At 37.1% G+C, this 21,327-nt stretch overlaps 1 protein-coding gene across 1 annotated transcript in view; it reads right to left on the bottom strand.

Moving 5' to 3' along the window:
• The window catches only part of LOC106079021 (protocadherin-23-like), a 37,135-nt gene extending 25,079 nt beyond the window's left edge, over window positions 1-12,056 (bottom strand). Inside the window, exons 1-7 of the mRNA XM_056020635.1 lie at window positions 11,712-12,056; window positions 6,350-6,430; window positions 4,356-4,540; window positions 3,256-3,333; window positions 2,817-2,909; window positions 1,995-2,078; window positions 1,327-1,446 (exon numbers count right to left, since the gene is read on the bottom strand). Of these exons, the coding sequence (XP_055876610.1) occupies window positions 1,327-1,446; window positions 1,995-2,078; window positions 2,817-2,909; window positions 3,256-3,333; window positions 4,356-4,540; window positions 6,350-6,430; window positions 11,712-11,772 (702 nt within the window). The 5' untranslated portion in view covers window positions 11,773-12,056. The remainder of the gene's footprint in view (window positions 1-1,326; window positions 1,447-1,994; window positions 2,079-2,816; window positions 2,910-3,255; window positions 3,334-4,355; window positions 4,541-6,349; window positions 6,431-11,711) is intronic.
• Between the last annotated feature and the right edge of the window lie 9,271 nt (window positions 12,057-21,327).

Below are 21,327 nucleotides of genomic sequence, written 5' to 3'. Positions count from 1 at the left end.
CTAACTGTGTGTCATATTTGTAGGAAAATCTTCAGAACCGTTTTTGAAATATCCAGTCCAGTGTCCAGGTTACATCCAATGTTCCCTTTGAACCCAATAAGAATTTGTAATCTAATAGATGGAAATCTAAAAAGAAACCTAAGAATTCCGCTCTATATTGAGTTGTGGTCTACTGCCTACTGTCCCATGATGCACGCGTCAAGGTTGCAAGAGAAACATGAACATGAAGTTTATTTGTTCATTGGCTTTTGGACACTAGTGAAGGCTCTACACAGAATAGCAAATATCTGAACGGATTTAATTATTAGAAATGAAAAAGTTTGATTTTATTTCCGTTACAAGAGCTTTCGGTTTGAAAACGTATACATCAGTGTCCTCAAACAAGTCTTTTCAATCAATAAATTTTAGTGTTTATACTAGGTCTACTTTTATGAATCTATTATTGAATGAAGTTATATCGTGTGAGTGGGTGTTCAATCGTTTCATGATTTGAACTTGATGAATGAAACTTTTATTTCGTAAAGAGACATTCTGTTTAGTTTTCGGTGGAAAATAGACCCATCGGCTTACTTTTGAATTAAGGTCATCGGTTTCAGCTTAAAAGTGTCATTTATATGTATGAATCAACCAATCCCCCCCTCCCCGACTTTCTATCAATCTATGGCAAAAAAAAGTAGCTCACTGACTTTTAATTAAATCGCTATTATTTTTATAACACTTACACATTTTAAACCATTACTAAATAGAATCCAGCCCCACAACTCAGAAATGAAATGGTGATCTATAGGTCAGATAATGTTAAGGTAATCTGTTTCTTTGACTAATGGTTTAATTTATAGCATTTATATAGCGCTACTTTCAAGCTTATAGCATGATCAGAGCACTAGGGTTCAATGTCATTTGTGTACCAGTGGGGGTAGGGGGTATCTGGGAGATTTCCCGTGCTGCCTTATGGAGCTCAGTAAACACAACTCTGCTCGAGTCGGGTGTCGAACCTCAAACCCTCTTCATAGTTAACCAAGACAAGCCAAGTTCAAGCCTCTCGACCACGCTCGCCATGGTTAACGTGCACAACGACCAATGACCAACCACCTTTACTTTTCCTAACTAAAGTCTGGTACCGTACCCATTAGAGTTGGGTGGTCTTAGAGGCTCCCTAAAAATCCGGAAATTCAAAATGCCAGTTTTCACCGAGATTCAAACCTGGGACCCCAACTCACATATAGTAGGACTATTTACTGAACAATGTCTGGAAGCATTTCTAGAGAAAGTTTTTGATGCAACACATACAAAGAATTGTCACACCTAGAGAGGAACTAGGCCTACCTTAACTGTCAGGACTAACACATAGAACTTGTCAGGCACCATGCTCTCATAGTCAAGGTCTTGTGCCACACTCACAGCACCAGTAAGTGGGTCAAGGACAAACTTAGTTGTAATAGTCACCTGGGAAAGAAAATCAAAGTATTAAAAAAATATAAAAAACAAACAAAAGGAAAGAACCGCACTATTACGCAGTAGCATAGCTCTCAGTACTGCAAGGTTTATCTCTCCTTTTCAATACAAAACAAGATTAATTAATTAAGATTTATCAATTTTCTAATTGGTTCCCTTTTTGATGGATTCGTGTATTGTCTTGGACAATGAACAATTGTGCAAAGTTTTAAAATAGAATGGGAAGTGGGAGCATTTGTCTTAGACAGTGACATTGAGTTGTACAGGAAATAGTTTTATGAAAGATTTTAAAGGTGAGAGCTGGGCTTCCTGATGAATCTAATAATGAAGTATAGTCTCACACCTCCTCATTTTCTAGGCGTTGATCCTATAAGATTAAGAAGACCATGGACTTGGGGTACAGAACATATCAGCTATACATTCCAAGAACAATGCTAGAAACGTTAAATATTGTCTATATAACAATGACTAAAAACTAAAGCTGTTTTGTCTGACATTCTATTTGTGTTTATACAAGGGGACAAGAAAGTGTGACTTACCAATGTGTAGGTCAAGTTAGCCTCTAGATTTGCGTCCAAGTCAGTGGCACTAGCTTGATATATTACAGTACCAACAGCAGTAGCCTGAGAATGCAATACACTCACAAATACAAGACAACTAGGCAATTGTTAAGCACACTAGTTAATAAAAAAAAACAGTTATGCATAAATAAATTTTAATTACATTATGAAATTTCAATGTGTGTGGTATAAAGTGTATGATGTTACTGAATTGGTTCCAAATACTTTACATAGCCTTCTGTTGTTCTACACCGACAAGATCAATAGAAGGATCATGATGCATACGCAACCCACCATCCTTTTATCCAAGGCTCAGGAAATCCTGGGCGCATTCACTGTCTCCCAAGGACATACTTGTTCACAATCATAGGGCCTTGTGTCCTTTGGGAGAGAGAACTTGAGCCGTCACTCTCATTGGGATTGGTGAGGATTGTCCCGGGCTTGCTGCCCTGCCTCATCGTGACGCCCGGGTGGAAATGGTCGTGAGAGGTGACGGCTAGGCCAAAGGGTAGCACAACAAGACTCTCGCGAGAGTGCCTAAGAGGGTGCGAGAGCATTGCACTGTGCTGGGATGTCAAAGAGCTCCACAGCGTCAACGTCCAGGCTTGTGCTGGCCTTAGAGTTCCAAGTGCGACGCACAACTCTACTAGACAATTTCAGATGGTCAGGATTGTCTCTCGAAAGTTGTAATAGTCATATGTGGACTTATTGTATTTTAAAAAGAAATTTCATACATCTGAACAACAAATTCTATCAAAAGGTAAGAAAATGACTAAAAGGAATTCTTATAGCATTTCTTACTTCCGGAATGGAGACCTGGTTGACAGTGTTACCTCCAATAAATTCTGGCGGGTTGTCATTGACGTCATTAATCACAACACGAGCGTCAAACGTCTGGAGAGAAACAAATACATAAGTAACTTGTCATTTTTTTAAATTTTTTATTCAATTACTAATGACAATTATTTTGTACCCTCGTATATTCCAACAGGAAAAGTAGAATGTTTGACAGTAAAAGTCTAGAGAGAACTAATAGATACAGAGTTAGAAAAGCTTAAAATCATCACCACAAATGAAAACACAAGCATTTTTTTAATAGACAGAGTTTGACTAATACAATGGAGATCTGAAAACAAAACAGACAAAACATCAACATACGAACAAAAATAGAACATTCCCAAAGAACACACATCTAGACCTTGAAATATATTTGATAATTGTATTTAAAAAATGACCTTACATTGTTCACTGTTGGGGATGTGCAGATTAAGGTGAAGGTCAAAAAGCTGATATCGTCATCAGGCGATGCTGTAAGGCCCTAAGTGTGAGATACAATACATAATGTACACTAGTTGCCTCCCTTTCAATAAAATATACCAAAGTTTTCAAATATAATGTGTGATTTAAAAAAACAACCAAAAAAAAAACAACAACATGGAAATTACTCCAATTCAAATAGAAAAAAAAAATCATTCCAAAGTTAATCTCATTGCATGGGGTCTTTGTTTACCTGTTTCTTTTTTAGATCTAGTGTTCACATTCGTTAAGTGATACATTACAGTAAGAGGGGGTGGGGAAGAAAAGAGAAATAGAGAGAGAGAGAGAGAGAGGGAGAGAGAGAGAGAAAGAGAGAGAGAAAGAAAGAGAGAGCGAGAGAGAGAGCGAGAGCGAGAGAGAGAAAGAGAGAGAGAGAGCGAGAGAGAGAGGGAGAGAAAGAGAGAGATAGAGAGCGAGAGAGAGAAAGAGAGAGAGAGAGCGAGAGAGAAGGAGTGAGAGAGAGAGAGAAAGAGATAGAGAGATAGAGAGAGGGAATAAATAAAAATGAAGAACGAAGGAGATTTTTGAAGTTAATAGTAAAGAAGAATAAAGGTTGTCAAGAACTCAACATTAAAAGACAGCTGGTGAAAGAAATGATAATAAAAACTCCCTAGATTCTGCAGTGCTTAAAGCTGAACATTAATTACTATACTTTTTTAAAATACATAGCTTATTAATATTTTCCAATTCTGTGATACAGATACAGATCAAATATCATTTATGATCATCGCTAAAGTTCATATACATGTAACTAATATAGAAGGATATTTTGGATTCGTAACAAATATTTCAGTAATTTGTTCAGATTTTATATAAAGTAAAATGCTTGTGTGTTATAAGTGAACATTGAATGAGGTAGATCTTGAATTACTTTATAGGAAACCATATGGGACGCTAATAGCTACTTATACAAACACTCTATGACTCATAAAAACTTGAGCAGATAAATATACGAATGTATTATTAACAAATATTTTTTTTTGGTCATCCTACAATGTTCAAGCTATCCTAAGAACTACCTACATCTCTGTCAATTGGTTTGATCAGTTTCATGTAGTTCTTCCCGTCTGCTGCCACGAACTGGAAATATTCAGAGATATCAATGATACTGCTGGCGTCAGATTGGACAGACAGACTGATGTTGTCACCGGAAACACGTACTTCAGAGTAGTAAGGATTTGAACTCACTGGCAATGGTGGTTGAGGTTCTTAAAAATATAGATCATACCATTTTTGAATTGTTATCCATATGCTTTTTTTTTAAAAAATGTTTTAACGATTTTCATCAAGTGTGAAACTCTACATGTAACAGTTTACAAAGATATTAGAGAGACAAGCATAAAACAAACATTGTATGCTGCCTCATACTCATGAAAATACTCTTTCTGGTCCCATTGTTATGGAGCAAAATGAATAACGTTCCTGCTTTTAAGTTCGTTGATTGTGTGAAAACTTTGTGTAGTATGCATAAAACTTATTGGAAGTAAAGAATTTTCCAAAACATATGTATCTCAAAGTTGGGTTTTCGCTGTCACGTGAACGTTGCAATTTCTTTTTTCTTTTTTGTCCTTAAAGACAATGTGTACTTATTTTGTTCTCTAATGAGCTTTAGTGAGTCTCTGTGGCAGGCTTTACAGAGCCAAGAGTTATGGGACTTCATTAAGACTAACTAATACTCTATATCATTTTACAAATCTTATATCGACTCACGATGTCTGTCTGGTACAAATCTTACATCGGCTCACGATGTCTATCTGGTACAAATCTTACATCAGCTCACGATGTCTATCTGGTACAAATCTTACATCAGCTCACGATGTCTATCTGGTACAAATCTTACATCGGCTCACGATGTCTATCTGGTACAAATCTTACATCAGCTCACGATGTCTATCTGATACAAATCTTACATCAGCTCACGATGTCTATCTGGTACAAATCTTACATCGGCTCACGATGTCTATCTGGTACAAATCTTACATCGGCTCACGATGTCTGTCTGATACAAATCTTACATCAGCTCACGATGTCTATCTGGTACAAATCTTACATCAGCTCACGATGTCTATCTGGTACAAATCTTACATCAGCTCACGATGTCTATCTGGTACAAATCTTACATCAGCTCACGATGTCTATCTGATACAAATCTTACATCAGCTCACGATGTTTATCTGGTACAAATCTTATATCGACTCACGATGTCTATCTGGTACAAATCTTACATCAGCTCACGATGTCTATCTGGTACAAATCTTACATCAGCTCACGATGTCTATCTGGTACAAATCTTACATCAGCTCACGATGTCTGTCAGGTACAAATCTTATATCGACTCACGATGTCTGTCTGGTACAAATCTTATATCGACTCACGATGTCTGTCTGGTACAAATCTTATATCGACTCACGATGTCTGTCTGGTACAAATCTTATATCGACTCACGATGTCTGTCTGGTACAAATCTTATATCGACTCACGACGTCTGTCTGGTACAAATCGTGCACGCGCGTTATTTCTCCCACTGTCCATTCTCAGATCACGATGAACATGTGCACAAGTTTATCATTCACCCTAACAACAGACGAATCAATAAACAAAAAAATGACCAATTTATTTTTTCAATTAGTCAATTTGTTTCATATAGAGATATTACTAATGGTGGCATGTTATCACGACATTATTATTATAGCTTTTATATAGCGCTACTTTCATTCTTATAGCATTTCAACTTCTCTGTTTCAGGAACGAAGGTAAAGCTAACATTTAACATTTCGAAAAAAAACAAAAACATATAAGCTCACTTGAGACCAAAAAAAATTTCTGGTTAGAGAATAAACTATTTTTTATTAAATAGTGACCATACATTGTCCCTCAACACGCCGGAATCTAATTCTTGTTTTATTTACAGTCAATACAAAATTGTGCAGCAAATTATTTTATAGTTTTCCTTCTCACTATTAACTATCAGTGATACATTGTTTAGGTAATATGTTATATAAAATACTTGTATTTACCTGTCGTATTGGTTTCATCAAATTCGAACTGTAGTGTAGGTAAAGTGTCTAGAAATGGACCCTGGTCAAGTGGAGTACACGCTGGAACAGAGAAAACAATTGGAAACTAGAGTGGTCCTCACAAGAGACAACTTCAACTGATAGGTCTGGGTCATAAACAGAAATATATTTGGGGTTTGGGTACAGTGATATAGTGAACATTTATAGATACAGTGATATAGTGAACATTTATAGATATGTATGTCAGTGAAATATAAAATTATTACCAAGTAACCAATAAAAAAATCTATAGTCTTCACCAGGGACCTTCCAGGCATTTAATACATTTCTGCAGATTTTAGCTCTTGATTCAACTTCTCTTCGGTTCTTACACTATTTGAATGGCATAAATCTGTTTTTATTAATACGAGACTAGTTTACTTGTTGATTCTATATCAAAGCAGTTTTTCTTTCCATTCACTTTATTCATAGATTATAATAATAATAATAATAATAATAATCTTTATTATCCGTAAGGAAATTTGTCTTACAATTTGTGCATTACACCAAACAAAAAACATTATAACTATAAGAAACCAAAGTGTACATTCACCCAGACTCACTCATAATTTACATGTGACAAAGTTTATACCAGATTGTTCTTATTTAATGATTTGATTGGCAGGGGAACAAAAGAGTGTTTGTATCTGTTTGTCTTTGCTATCGGTGTCTTGTATCTCTTTTGTGATGGTAAAATCACAAAATCCTGACACAAAGGGTGATTCTTTATTTCGAGGATCTTGTTAGCTTTTTTATAGATGTTTGTCTCAAACAACTGCCCAAATGGGGTTTGTTTTTTTGCCAATATGTGTGTGTGTGTAATATTTTAATTTAAGTTGTCTAATGGAGGTATTGTCTTATTTAAAAAGTATTTTAAAAGCTTTTTCTTGTTTTGTTTTAAGTGTTTCGGAATTGAAGATTATTACACAGCCAAAACCACCCGCAGGACGGCGGGTGATGGCAGTTGGTAGGGTTTGAAAAAAGGAACCACCCAGACGACAGCCCAGAGCGCATGCCACATGAAGGAGAGGTCCAAACATCGAAACTGTTTCGGTTAAGAAATCCTTATCCCATTGTGGTCACCCCTATTTCCTCACCCCCCCCCCCCATTTGTTTTTAATGAGCTGACATTTTGTTTTGTTAATGGAAAGAAAATATTGAGATGTAGCTCCGTCAAACTTTGAAAGTATGTCTCCTTCTCTGTACTGGCACTTCCACTCGCAGCATGTAAAAACACTGGGTGTCAATGTACTTTTAATTCCTGTCTACTGCGTGCTACATCTAGTGTGTTAACAATATTTAAAAGTATTATTACAAAAAAATGAAAGTCAACAACTGCGAACCATTTTCTTCTCACGCATTAATGTGCAAATGAATTCAGGAGAAGGAGAACTTCTGAGAGAGTATGTCAATAGTTTGTTTTGTTCCAAAAATCTTGCGATCGTACTTGATAGGCAAAAAGCAAATGTCTTCAAGAAATTGTAAATATTATGTTATTTTTTTTCTCTACCTAGTTCTTCAAGATGCTTCTGAGTGACAAGAACTACATTTTTTATTATAATTATGGGTCTACTCTCAATTCACACGTGAAGATATCTCTGCTTAGCAATTCACCACCAAAAATCCTAAACAAAAAGAAAGGATTACTCTGCAGATACGTATCAAGATTGTTCTAATTTAAATGTTCAGGTATGCTTTGAATACTGCGTGAAACTTGAAGCCTTTAGATAAAGGACTAAACACAATGTATGCTCTCGCGGATAAACTTTGGGCTCCTAAATGCCATGATATGATTCAGATAAGGTTTCCAGTGTCGTCACCGTGATTCAAACATTTTTTTTTTTACAAATCCGCATTCACAGAAAGAAAAGTGTGGCCAGGTTTATTCAATGTTGTAGAATTCACTCCCCGGATATTTGTTTTGATCGCGCTCAGGCATTTTGAGATTTACTGCAGATCCGGGATATTATGCGTAAAAAAAATCTTTTATTATCCCTCCCCCACCTTTATTATTTTTTTATAGTCACTGACAGTGAAGGTTAACCCATGTCAGTGATAGTGCCATGTCACTGCCAGGTATAGTGTCTGTCCCTGAGAATGCATACAAATATTCAAGGTAATAAATGATAGAAGTGCGGTACAGTGAAACTTTAAGTTGGAGATCGTGTTACTTCCCAATGAAACTGGTCGTCGAGTAAGATCTATTCATGTAAGGTTAAATCATACCATAAAAAAAACTTCACGTAAGACCCAAACAAGGATGTCCCAACACTAGTGAAATATTAGTAGCTTTAACAAAATATGATAAATATTGGGAGGAATGATTTACACGCCAATGTACCGGGTAAAAAAATAAATATAAAGAAAGAATAAAAGAAAATGTGAAAACAACTGAAGCATAATATTTAAAAATACTCAGGACAAATTTCTTAAAATTGCAATTTTCTTAATTTAAAATATTACTGGTATCCATAAGTCTTCTGATAAAATAACTTTCAAGAAAAAATGCATATGGAAAATTCTCGATCAATTTAGTAACTTATACAAACAGTTAGTAATTCAACCTGTTTCTGAAATTCACATTCCTTAAAGTAACTACATCAACGAGAAAAACAACAACAACATTAGTTGCTTACAGATGTCAAGATTTGCCTCTAGGTCTAACTTTGATCTATCATTAGTTTTGTCCCTAACCCCAAAATAGCATTTTAAAAAGTATGTTGTTGTTTCTTAGCAGCTAAAACCATTGAATTTCAAAAGCTATGAAATTATTTTTTTTTTTAGTGAATAAACAAATAGGAGATAATTTAAGCGTTTAATTATTAAGTTAGAAAGATTTTTTGTCAAGTTTTTCACCATCATTTTTTCAAAATTTCGACTCGTCATTTTATTCCTTCAAAGATTGATCCACTTTTTTGCCTTGATACATGTCCTGACCGAAAGTAGTTCTATAACATAATAATAAGTAATACGCTTTATATACTTTTTTATGAAAAAAAAACAACAAACTATTTTTGTGTTAAGTTAAGGCTACACTTTGGTAAATTGAACATTCTTAACTTTCGTACATAAAAGTGAACAATTTTAGAAGTTTTTAAGAGTGAAAAGCTATCAAATATACTATTAACTAGTGACAATGGTTTGAAGATATAAATTGTAGGGAATAAACTGTTTAGTTAACAATACAAAATTCCAATATAAAGTTTTTGTGTTTCTCGGTGACCCGACAAAATAGCGCGGACAAAATAACTCCGACAAAAAAAACGCGAAATTTCCCGACAGAATAGCGCAAGACAAAATAGCGCTGACTGATATATGACGTGTGAAAAAGTCGGATTTTAGTAAGTGAAAAATCACTGGCAGCATTTTTAGTAGAAGTCTCAATTTTTAATATAAATATATTTCAAAGTTAGTCATATTAGCTGAGACAGAGAGTACTTAAAAAGTGTATCTCATTCTCCTTTTTCACCAATACTTAAAATGCATAAATTGTAAAAAAAATATGATTTTGAAATATGGCGACCCCGTTCAAGGGTTAGGTATGATGGTGTGTGTGTTACACATTTGTGTTAATAAAAAATCTTGATTATCTGGGGCATTTGAACAAACCAGGGAATGTCTCGCTGCAACATTGGCAAACTTAAGTTCAGCTGGCGATCACTTCTCTCGCCAAATGTTTGTTTATTCTCATTTGTTTCACCCTTCCATGCAAATACTGCCGCCTTTGGTCAGATGTAGGGAATTTGTATAACTATTGGGAGTAAAACTATATTGGTCGCCAGAGACGAAACCGCAGAGTAACTCCAAGATTTCCGATAGCATTCTGGAATGTTAGAGATCGTGTGCAGGACAATCTACCAGGAACAAACAATTCAGTGGAGGGAGTGTGTCATGCATTTCTGCTATCCATTGATGGTCACCATCCCAATGTCTACAAGTCAATCTCTCACCACTTCCTCGGAGAACAGAACACTGAGAACAAGATTCTGAGGTACAATGCTGTAGAACGAAGTCAAGCTTCAAGCTAGACAAAGTACCTCCAAATTAACAGTCACCTTTCAGCTATATTGCCAATGCATGGAAACAAGTCACTGATGGAGTTTCTATGTGACATTGCAGACAATTTAACTTCTTTGTGAAAGTGTGCCTGTGTATGTGTGTGTGTGTACATCTGACGAGTATGGAAATATCATTGTGTTTTTGAAGTGCATTTTTGGAAAATAAATAAATGCTATATTTTGAACTTATTCATTTTAGCATATTTTAATTCTTGTATAATGCCTTCATATTTATATTTAAAGATATCGAAAGTGTTTCATGAAAAATGACAGAAAAATAATGATAACATTAAAATAGAATTTAAAAATTCCTCTATTCCTATTTTGCCATATCTAAAGTATTTTGTGCAAAATGACTGAAAAATATTTTTTCCGCTAATTTGTTTGCGCTATTTTGTCGGCGCTAATTTGTTTGCGCTATTTTGTCGGCGCTATTTTGTCGGCGCTTTTTTGTTTGCGCTATTTTGTCGGCGCTTTTTTGTTGGCTTTATTTTGTTCGCTCTACTTTGACTGCGCTTTTTTGTCCACGCTATTTTGTCGGGAACCGTGTTTGTTCTGCAAGAAGACACGAACGAATACCACAGTTGATCACGTGAACTCTTGGCGCTCCATTTCTTGTGATGGTCATTGCAAATAAATGAGTCTACTATAATTGGCAAAACCATCTTTTGTCACGAAGATTTTTGAAATTAAAACTCTTAATATTTTAACTAGGATTACCATAAATATAAGATAACAATAAGCCTAGTCAAAATCGATTCCATTAAACCCTAAAGCTTACGGACACTACCATAAGAATGATTTTTTTAAAACCTAAACCAGGTAACCTGAAAAAAGACTACATACACTTGCATTACCTTAACTAGACAAGAAACTCAAACTGAATGCAAACTTTAAATTTCTAAGAAAAAATAATTTTGAAATATTATGCGGTCTTAGATGGACTGCCAAGATCCCCTTATGTTTTGCAGTTTTGATTAATGAGGATCTGACATGAACAGACCAAACAGCGTAATGTAGAGGAATGGGATTCTCAAAATGAGATTTTTAAGGTCACTAACAGAGTCCTTTCAGATACTATAGACACATTTGTTGTACTAGATAATGGTGGTAAGTGGCTATTCTGGTTACACGACATCACATATGATTTAGAAGATATAGACACAGGCAAACTCTACACCACCCATCCCCCCCCCTGTACTTTTAATGATAGTAATCACTGAACTCACTAAATAATGTGTGACTATATGACATGGTGCACTTACCTTTTGTTGTGCATGAACTTAATGAAATGAACAAACACAAACACCATACGTTGAAAGACATTGCACTGTTTGTAAACTCAAACCAAATACGCTTAAAAAAATGTCAGTCAAAATTTAGATTTATCTATTATTCAAGATATTACAGTTTAAGATGAATTACCAATCAGTTAATAACAAAGCTTTAATTTTTTAATGTACTAATCATGTGTATAGTGTTTAATAGCCTAAGTTGAGGAAAACAAATTTGCAAGAAGAGTTGATGGCCAAACAGACTGCTCCTTAGAGTTCCTTATATACTCGCTCAGGCCCCGACACACCCCTTGAGACGGATACAACTTGGAAACTGTCAAGTCTCTGATTGTGTGTTTGTGTGTGTGTAAGAGTAGCATATATTAAAATGGTAAATATCTACTGCATATAAGTGAAATCCCAAGTTCCGGGAATTTTAAAGGTAGATGGGGGTGGGTGGGAGGGGAGGGAGATATAGGTCACGTAAAATATGGACAGGTGTGTCAGGTTTTTTTTTACAGGATGTCCTTGCTGCCGCCGCTATAGTACGTCTTAGAAATAGCTGACATGAACAAAGTTTGGTACTGAGTTCTTGCTGAGCTTTACTTCAAGTAACGAGCAATAAGATCAGTTCTTTCAAAGTCAAGTTTTTTACACTAGATCTGATTTTTTAATATTAAACAAAACGGAGCTAGGAAAGACTTAGATACGGATTGTGTTAAGAAAAGCTAGGTAGTATGTTAGGTTTTAATAGAGAATTAAAGTTGCAGATGATGCAAAGTTCATCAGACCACAAAAAAAAAGTATTTTTAATAAGTACTATCTACTGTGCCGAAGTTACCAAGCACATGCCGACGGTATGACAAAATTAAAAAAAAAAATATTTAAACAAAAATGTTAAAATTAGTATAACAAACTAGTATTAATATTATTAATTAATTATTGGCAATTGATTATCTTTGTTTGATATAGACAAAGGGAAATACATCTTACAGCATTGACATATATGGATGTAATTGTGCAGTTTTTCCCTAACGCAAAGGTTTTTTGTTTTCTTAATAATTTTACAATTCATCTATTCTGATTGTAAATTCATCGAAACTGGGTGAAACCTGAGAGAGAATGGATTTCCTAGAAATCTGATAGTTGATGTATATTTTAGGAAAAGTAATTACTAGCTTATTGGATAAACTGAGAAAACTCTAAATTGACCGTTATAATTATTTATTTAAATATTATTTTCTAAAATTAAATTTGGTCTTGAAAATCTTTCTCTTGAACAGACACGTCACAGCGGGTATTCCCGGATTTAGTCCCTTGTCTTAAAAGAATAAAATAAAATACAGAGACGTTCCGGTACATTTTGCGCTCCGTGAATTTATACATTCGCACACTTGGGGCGGGATGAAAATGTTCCATTTTAGAGTAAAATAATCACTCTTTCGAAATGTTATCAAATTCTTAAAGAAGGATTGTCTTTTTTAAAATAAAATTATTGTCTGTTACTTGTTATTAATGTTATATTTTGCTTGTTTTGTTACTTTTATAGGTACTATTGTAGAAGTCCGCTAAAATAGAGTAGACACTGTGTAAAACATGTTGATTGTTTATGTTGGCCACATGTTCACGATTAGCCGTAGAAACTGATGGAGTTTACCGCTAGATGTGTTCCAATACAACCTTCCAAGACCACTAGCTAGAATATATATATATATAGTTAAGTAACTTACAACCTACTCAACCAGCAAGGGTCGTAACTCTCGTGATGTTTTAAACCAAAATTAAAATTAGTTTAACAAAAGAAAATTCATATAAAACTCTTTTAAATAAAATGTTTACTTTTGTTTATAAAAGAGAATGAATACACGCACTTAGAATCTATATAAGTGGTATAGAATCTGAAACCAGAGCGTTCCATGTGAAGTGCTCATTACCAATATTGCTATCCTCCTCTCCCCCCCCTTTCCCCATTACAACTAAAGGGAAATGTTTAGTCATTGAGGCCTTGAATGAGAGGTAGGCTCATCACTAAACAATGAAATTAAATAAGACAATCATTCAATTATTTGTTGCTTGTCCAGGCTCACATTGAACCATATCTTCAGAACAATCAGGTCATTGAGTATATATAAATATTAACAATGGAATCAAGATAACAAATAAATAACCGTATCCGGAATATCGACACGACCCCTACACGTCTCTTCTCTTTGTATCTTGGAGATAAGGTTGTACTTGTTGATAGTTTGTAGTTCATAGTTTCTGATATTCTTTCTGAAAAAATTGAAACCTGCCATTTTACCTGCCTGGGGGGACCACTTCGGGGGCCAAATTCAAGTTTGTGTTTACACACAAAACTATCTTTATTACCTTGCTAAATCATGTGCTCTAAAATATTTATATAATGGTAACGCTATATATCCTTATGCGTTACTATGTTACTAGTTTTCAGAGGCTAGCTGAGACACATGCCATTGAAAGCAGCAGGTAGTGGAGTGCTTATATCCATTTCCACTGCCATATAACAACCTTACAGAGCCACCTACACTGTATACCCGATTATACAAAATAAGTAAGAAGAGATCATATCCAACTCTCATTCAACAAAATGCAAAGTCAACGTCACCACTTTTACAACACGAAGTCCAACTAAATAGCTTGAAATTCCTTTTATTAATAAGGGCTGCCTATAAAGAGCAAAGTACAAAAGCCGTGTTCTCACAATTGTATTCATTTGACTATCGGATTTACCATCTATCTACATGGGCGTAGCCAGGGGGGGGTTCTTGGGGTTCAAACCCCCCCCCCCGAAATGAAATCCCCCCCTGCGGGGGGGGGGACGGAATTAAGTGACTGATTTTTGCTTTCATTTTGTTTATTTTAGGTGAGATTTTAATACTAAATCATCACTTACCACAGCACAGCCGATGCAGTTTTGAGTTAAAAACCCTCTATCAGGGGGTTTTTAGTTTAAATCCCCCTACCAGGGGGTTTTGAGATTTTAAAAACCCCTATCAGGGGGTTTTGAGATACAAATCCCTCTACCAGGGGGCTTTGAGTTTAAAAATAAATAATACTTTTTAATAGCAAGATAATGCACTGTAGATACCTCAGAATATGCATTTTGTTGGCTTTCAATACCAGAAAAAGTGCTCGGCGGCGGGGCTTCGCCCCGCGCTGGGGGAGCGCTGCGAACTCCCCCAGACCCCCTTGCTAGCAAGGGCGGGGAGTCTACAATAAACAATAAACGTCTTCCGAAATGGTCAGAATGTAATAAAGAATAATTATGTACACACACACATATATTTTTTTTCGCGGGGGGGGGGGAGGTCGGGGGGGGGGGGGGGAATCCCCCCCCTAAACCCTCCCCGAAAAAAAATCCTGGCTACGCCCATGTCTATCTATATATATAATTCCCCTCGTGGCTCAAGAGTTTGGTCACCAAGTAATGCAAGTCGGAAGGACTAGAGTTACCCCACGTAATTTTTGAGGCGAAAAAAAGAGGGGGGGGGGAGAACAAGTAGTATTCACCCGTCACTAAATAGCAGGGCCGGACTTAACCATTGTGACAAAGAAGTCATGGAAAGAGAACAAGTAATCTACTCTGTATTCACGCGTCACTAAATAGCAGGGCCGGACTTAAACATTGTGGGGCCTAATGCGAAACGGATTTCGCGGGGCCAAGTTTGGGTATGGATACGGTTAATAAGTGAAAATTAAGAGTTTGTATTAAAAAAATAAATTCGTCTTTGCATTTTATTCATTCTTTACTACGTACAGAATTACTTTTTGAGCCTTGCGTGTAGCGAAGTCATACAGTATATCATTAAAATTCTATTTCCTACATAGACCACGCTCAATAGCAAGTATTACCAACTGTTTCAATATATCTACAAGAATTGTTGACCTCAAGTAATTCTTCGTTAGTTTGAGGCGCGAGAAGCTTCTTTCACCAGATTCCACAATTACGGGTAATGCATGATGCCGTTTTTTTATCGCGCGTGTAATTGGCGTTTTCCATATTAAATGACACCCCAAAATGACAATTTTCGTCTATATATTTCAGGAGATTTCTATGAGTTTTCAAAAGATTTTAATAATTTCCGGATATTTCCAGGACTTTTTTCGTATTGTTACGAATCTCACTATCCAGGCTCTCTGCAAACTGCACCTTACACCACCAACTTAAAGAACTTGACAACTCAGGGTTCCAAAGTAACGTAACACTTTAATAGTTGAATAAATACTGTACAATTGGCAACACGTACACCGTACAAATATCTCTCCGATAACACCGTACCGCCCTATCAACTCTTGCACTGGCCTCTCCGTCTCGTTCCGGGCTTGCACTGGATTCAACAGTTCAGGACTGACTTCACACACTAGACTCGTTGTGTCGGACTCTATCACAGATCAAGATCAAGACATCGTTCGTCTCAACTGTACTTGATAGTACTCCGCACTGAACCGTCGTAATGCTCCGTACAGAACCACACCGCTGAACTGTGCTGTAGTCGACCGTGTTCTGGACTCCTGTCGTGAACCTCCTTTCTGAACCTTGCTGTATTGAGCCCCTTTTCTCCACCGTCTTGACTGCGACACCTCCTCTCTAATATAGGGTCCCTACTGGCCTTCTCGAACCGGACAGAACGCCGCTCGACGTTTCCAGGTGGTCAGATGACTACAACTCTCGTGACGCTCCTGAGCTCTGTTCACGACGTCGATCCTTCCCGAACCGCCGTCGATCCTTCCCGAACCGCCGTGTTGACACTCGTCCTTGCTGACCGTCGTAACTCGTCACGGTTGACCGCTCGTCTAGCGCTGGCCTGGGGCGATTTGCGTCGGCTGACTACACACACACCACTACCCCCCTCTGTGCCACCACCAGGCTTATAACAGTATATTTTGCAATTTCAGGAGATTTCCAGGAGCTCCTGGTAAATCAGGAGGCCGCGGGAAATCTATTATAAGCTATAAAATGGTTTAATTTAATAATTTAAACACCTAGAATTAGCGCGGGTTCTATGAAAGAGCGGGGCACACTGCGGACGCATAGGTTGTAGTCGCCTAAGGCCGGCCCTGCAAAATAGCGGCGAATGCTACGCCGCCGGTCGACTAGTTATTGTATATTTTTTTTACAGCAGATGGTTCAAAATTTCCAATGACAGGCTAAGAAGACGGAAAGAAATATCAGGACTAAAATGGTTGTTTTATTAACTGTATTACAATTGTATTACGCCTCATTCATTCAATAGGCACGCCACTCGACCCCAAACTGTAGTGTTAATTTGGACACAGCAGCTGCGAGAAAAAGAGATGTGCCCCAAAGTTCAACATGACAGACACACCATGTACACACAGGATCGTACATAAGGTAACAAACTATGTGAGGATTAGAAAATAAAACAAGCGAAATATACTTTAAAAAACATTTTAAAAAAAGCTTATGTAATAGGAAGGCGCAGTGACTGAGTGGTACATAAAGCGCTTGTCTTCCGAACCAGAGGGTCCAGGGTTCGAACCTATCTCAAATGGGTACCTGGTAATAGTTGGGGAAAAGTAAAGGCGGTTTGTCGTTGTGCTGGCCACATGACACCCTCGTTAACCGCGGGCCAAAGAAACAGATGACCTTTACATCATCTGCCACATAGATCACAAGATTTGAATAGGGGACTTCACTTTTTTTTTACTTTTATGTAACTCCGCACTTACAACTATATCTCTCAATAATGTAGAAGTAATTTTTCTTATTCGATATCAAAGAAAATAATTAATTACCAATAATTAATTTATTAATTGGTCGAATTCTAATTGATTCATATTTTTTAGGTGCAATAAATAATTGTTTAAAGTTTAACTTGATCCGAGAATGGGTGTGGGAGTAATAACGTGTAAAACACTATAAGTGGACAAAACCCTACACATTTAGCCATATATTTAAATACTGAATGATTAATTTACCTTGTTGCTATCGAACAAAACAATTAATAACAAAATAATTGATTACCAGTAATTGATTGACTATTTGTTTAATTTTTGTATTGATTCAAATCTTGTCTCTGCCAATGAATAATTGTGTAAAATTTTAACTTGATCCGAAAATAGGTATGCGAGAAATGACGTGTACAAACTTTTTTACCAGACTGACAGACAGACAGACAGAGTGAGTTGATATAAGCTTTGTTATTATGAATTTAATATAGTGATATTTACACAATGATAATATATATATGATAAACAACGTAATAATAATAATAACATATATGTATAGGTGCTAGGTCAAAATTAAATTCATAGTTTTTATTAATGGAATAGAAAAAACATATTCTCTCTAAACTACTTGCGTGATATACACCTGGCGGACAACGGCTTTGTCTTGATTAGATGGGACAAAATATGCAGGTCACAACTGGATTTGCGTAGACATCTGAAACACTGCACTCATCCTAAATCTTTGAAATCGAAGACTTTGCTATTTTATTATTGAATGTTTTTGATTAGTCTTCGACCGTCTCTAAAACAAAACAAAAAAAGTATACCACGCGTGTCTGTCAGAACAGACATACAAAGTATGACTCTGATAGAGTACAAGAGATTTGATGAGGAAACAACAACAAAGAAACAAAAACCAAACCAAACCAACAAAACACAACAACAACAATGTTATAGCTCCAGTAGGAAGTCTAAACTTCTGTACGTCAACGATGTATCTTCTAGATTCAAAAATTTGTGCTTTAAACTACAAAGCATACTGGTGTGATAATCTAGTCATCGTCCTTTAAAGATAATACAGGAAAATCGATTCCTGATCCAGTGGACATAGGTAACAACTGCAACAAGACATATAGGTGTGCCCCATTCTTCCTTTATCTACTATAGCCTTATAAAGACCTGCACTCTTCTACTAAAGGATGTCCAGAATTGTTCCAGAACGCTGGCAATACCACGTGTAATACGCTTCGTAAGTTGCTGACAGCTTTTTGTTTCTCTTCAAGTGCTAACATGCCTGTGTGTTTTTGTGGATCATCATCAAGTTAATACGGCCATTTCACACCAGGCCGTCTAGTCTACCCAGGATATTGGAGTCTAGTCTACCCAGGATATTGGAGTCTAGTCTACCCAGGATATTGGAGTCTAGTCTACCCAGGATATTGGAGTCTAGTCTACCCAGGATATTGGAGTCTAGTCTACCCAGGATATTGGAGTCTAGTCTACCCAGGATATTGGAGTCTAGTCTACCCAGGATATTGGAGTCTAGTCTACCCAAGCGTTAGGTGTGAAAAGTCAAAAAACTCGCTGTCAGAGTCACTCTAAATTATCACAGCATTAATTATTATTTTTCCTTATTTATTTATTTTATTTTAATTATTTCCCCATCCTACCCCTAAATTATTCACCCGCCACACCTTTTCCGCTCCAAGCTAGACTTAGTTGACCACCTTGGAGATAGCTAAGGCGCGTCCTTTCATTTATCTGCCCTTGATCGGGGAAAGGTAGACACACAATCTCTTTTGTCTTCCCGCCGGATGTCTGAAGGACGATCGCGGTTGACACCACCTTGGTTTGAATGCAAGCTAATCCTTCTCCCCCCCCCCTTTTCTCACGTCTCTCTTTGATCTAAGAGATTACCCTGGTCAACACACCGCGTGATATTCCAAGGTGCGGCTCCCACCTCAAGTCTACTTCACCCACGTGTAAGATAATTCTTAGCCTAGGACATTTCCTGTGTCCGCTCACATTTTCCAGGCCTTTGTATATAAGGTAAATTAAATAAAGTCAGACCCCCTCTTTCTCATTCGAGCTAAGCTATCGAGTCTGGACTATATCACTTATTCTTTCTCCTAGAGGAATACCTGGTGGTAAGCCGAACTTAATCACAAGTTCCATCTTAATTACTCTGTGTATATTTCCATTGGATTTTATCATGTGTATTTTGCTTAGTTCATTTATATTTAATTAGTGCATTGTGTATTTCTCACTGGCGTAAGTAGAAAACATAAACATGTCCTATGTATTTATTTATGTATTGCATTAATCTATTAATGCTACGTTGCTCAATTGATCGTTGATGCAACCATGTATATACTTGTACATCTTATTTTATTTTCTTTATCTCGGCTGACAACCGTGATAATTTTACTAGCGCACTAATACTGCGCTTAGAAAGGAGATATGAGTTATCTCCCCTGTATTGAATTATCTCCCCTTTACTCATTTTTACTCTAATGAGAGTTGCGCCGCTTGAACGGACACACCATTCAAGCGCGCTCCATTGTTCTCGACCCACGGTCATATGCAAACAAAGCGTCTCGATCGCTGACCACCGCCCAACTCATCCCCCCCCCCTTTTCTTTCTCTATCCACCTGTGTTGTTTATTTGAGACTATTATTTCCCCTTCCATGTACATTCGTATATTATTATTTCCCCTTTTATGTACATTTCTATATTGCCACTATCTGCCATCTATTTTCCAAATCCCATTTGTCATCATCTCCCCTTTATGCTCTAAAGCAATTTTACCAATCTGACGAATGCACCTCAGTCGAGGGCATCGATAAGATGTATGAGAGACATGTCCTAACTTGTCTTTATTTATCCGCAGCCTCCCTCAGGTGTCTGCCTACTTATCGGATTACTTACCTGCCTATTTGCCTACTGGCCTATCTATGTGCTTAGTGCTAATCAGCGCTGCACTTGCCTAGTTGCTATCAAGAATCACCTAGTGCCTAGTTACTGGATCAACGATCCATTTACCTGCAGTTGTGCTTAGTGCTATTCTGCGCTGCTTTTGCCTACTGAGATCTACCCAACTCTACTACTTGGCGCTATCGGCATTGCCCGCCTATTCGACAGCCCACCTGTCAAGCTATTAGGCGCGACGTCCCTATAGAGTCAGATCTGTGCGAGACGTCATAGCTACGCCAACCCTCTGCAACTCACTGGACATATCCTGTTACTCACACTGCCCACGGCAGATCAGCTCTGCCCGCAGTAACCTTGTGCCCACGGTATCCGGCCACCCGCCATACTGTGCCCACTACAGATACTAGAACTTGGGACTGAGACTCCACAAGAGCTATATCGCCGGCGTCCCTCTATCCGCTAGAGCGCCACCTCCAGCTGCAGAACCTCAAGCCAGGACCCAGCTAGCTGCGACATCAACAGGACAACCAGCTAAGTCAGAGGACAAAGTGACATACTCTCGTATTATGTGCAAGAGTGATGATTAAACATAGAATATACTAGAGATAGATGCAAACCCTCCCCCTTCTTATTCTTATATGTATATTTATGTAAATAAATATTCTTCATTTTTAACTTTTGTATCTATCTTTCATTGCATTGTCTCGTTGCGTGTCTGCTCCCGATTCATATGTTGATAAGTGGGGGTGTGATAGCATTAAAAATAATCATCCCCTAGACATTAAACGCGCCAAACACACGTCACATTTCCCCACCTGTCACATTAGGAATAGTTTAACGCTGAGGTTTTCAATTGTAGTCGAACCGAATTTCCATTTGATTGGATCAATACAAGTTATCTTATCTTATCTTACATTGGTGATCACCTGACTGTAAACGAGACCAATCGTCATTTAAGGCCTG

The sequence above is a fragment of the Biomphalaria glabrata genome, chromosome 2 (assembly GCF_947242115.1).
Source record: "Biomphalaria glabrata chromosome 2, xgBioGlab47.1, whole genome shotgun sequence".
NCBI classification, from domain to species: domain Eukaryota; kingdom Metazoa; phylum Mollusca; class Gastropoda; family Planorbidae; genus Biomphalaria; species Biomphalaria glabrata.
Note: the sequence above shows the minus strand (reverse complement) of the source record. Positions and strands in the feature narration are given on the sequence as shown.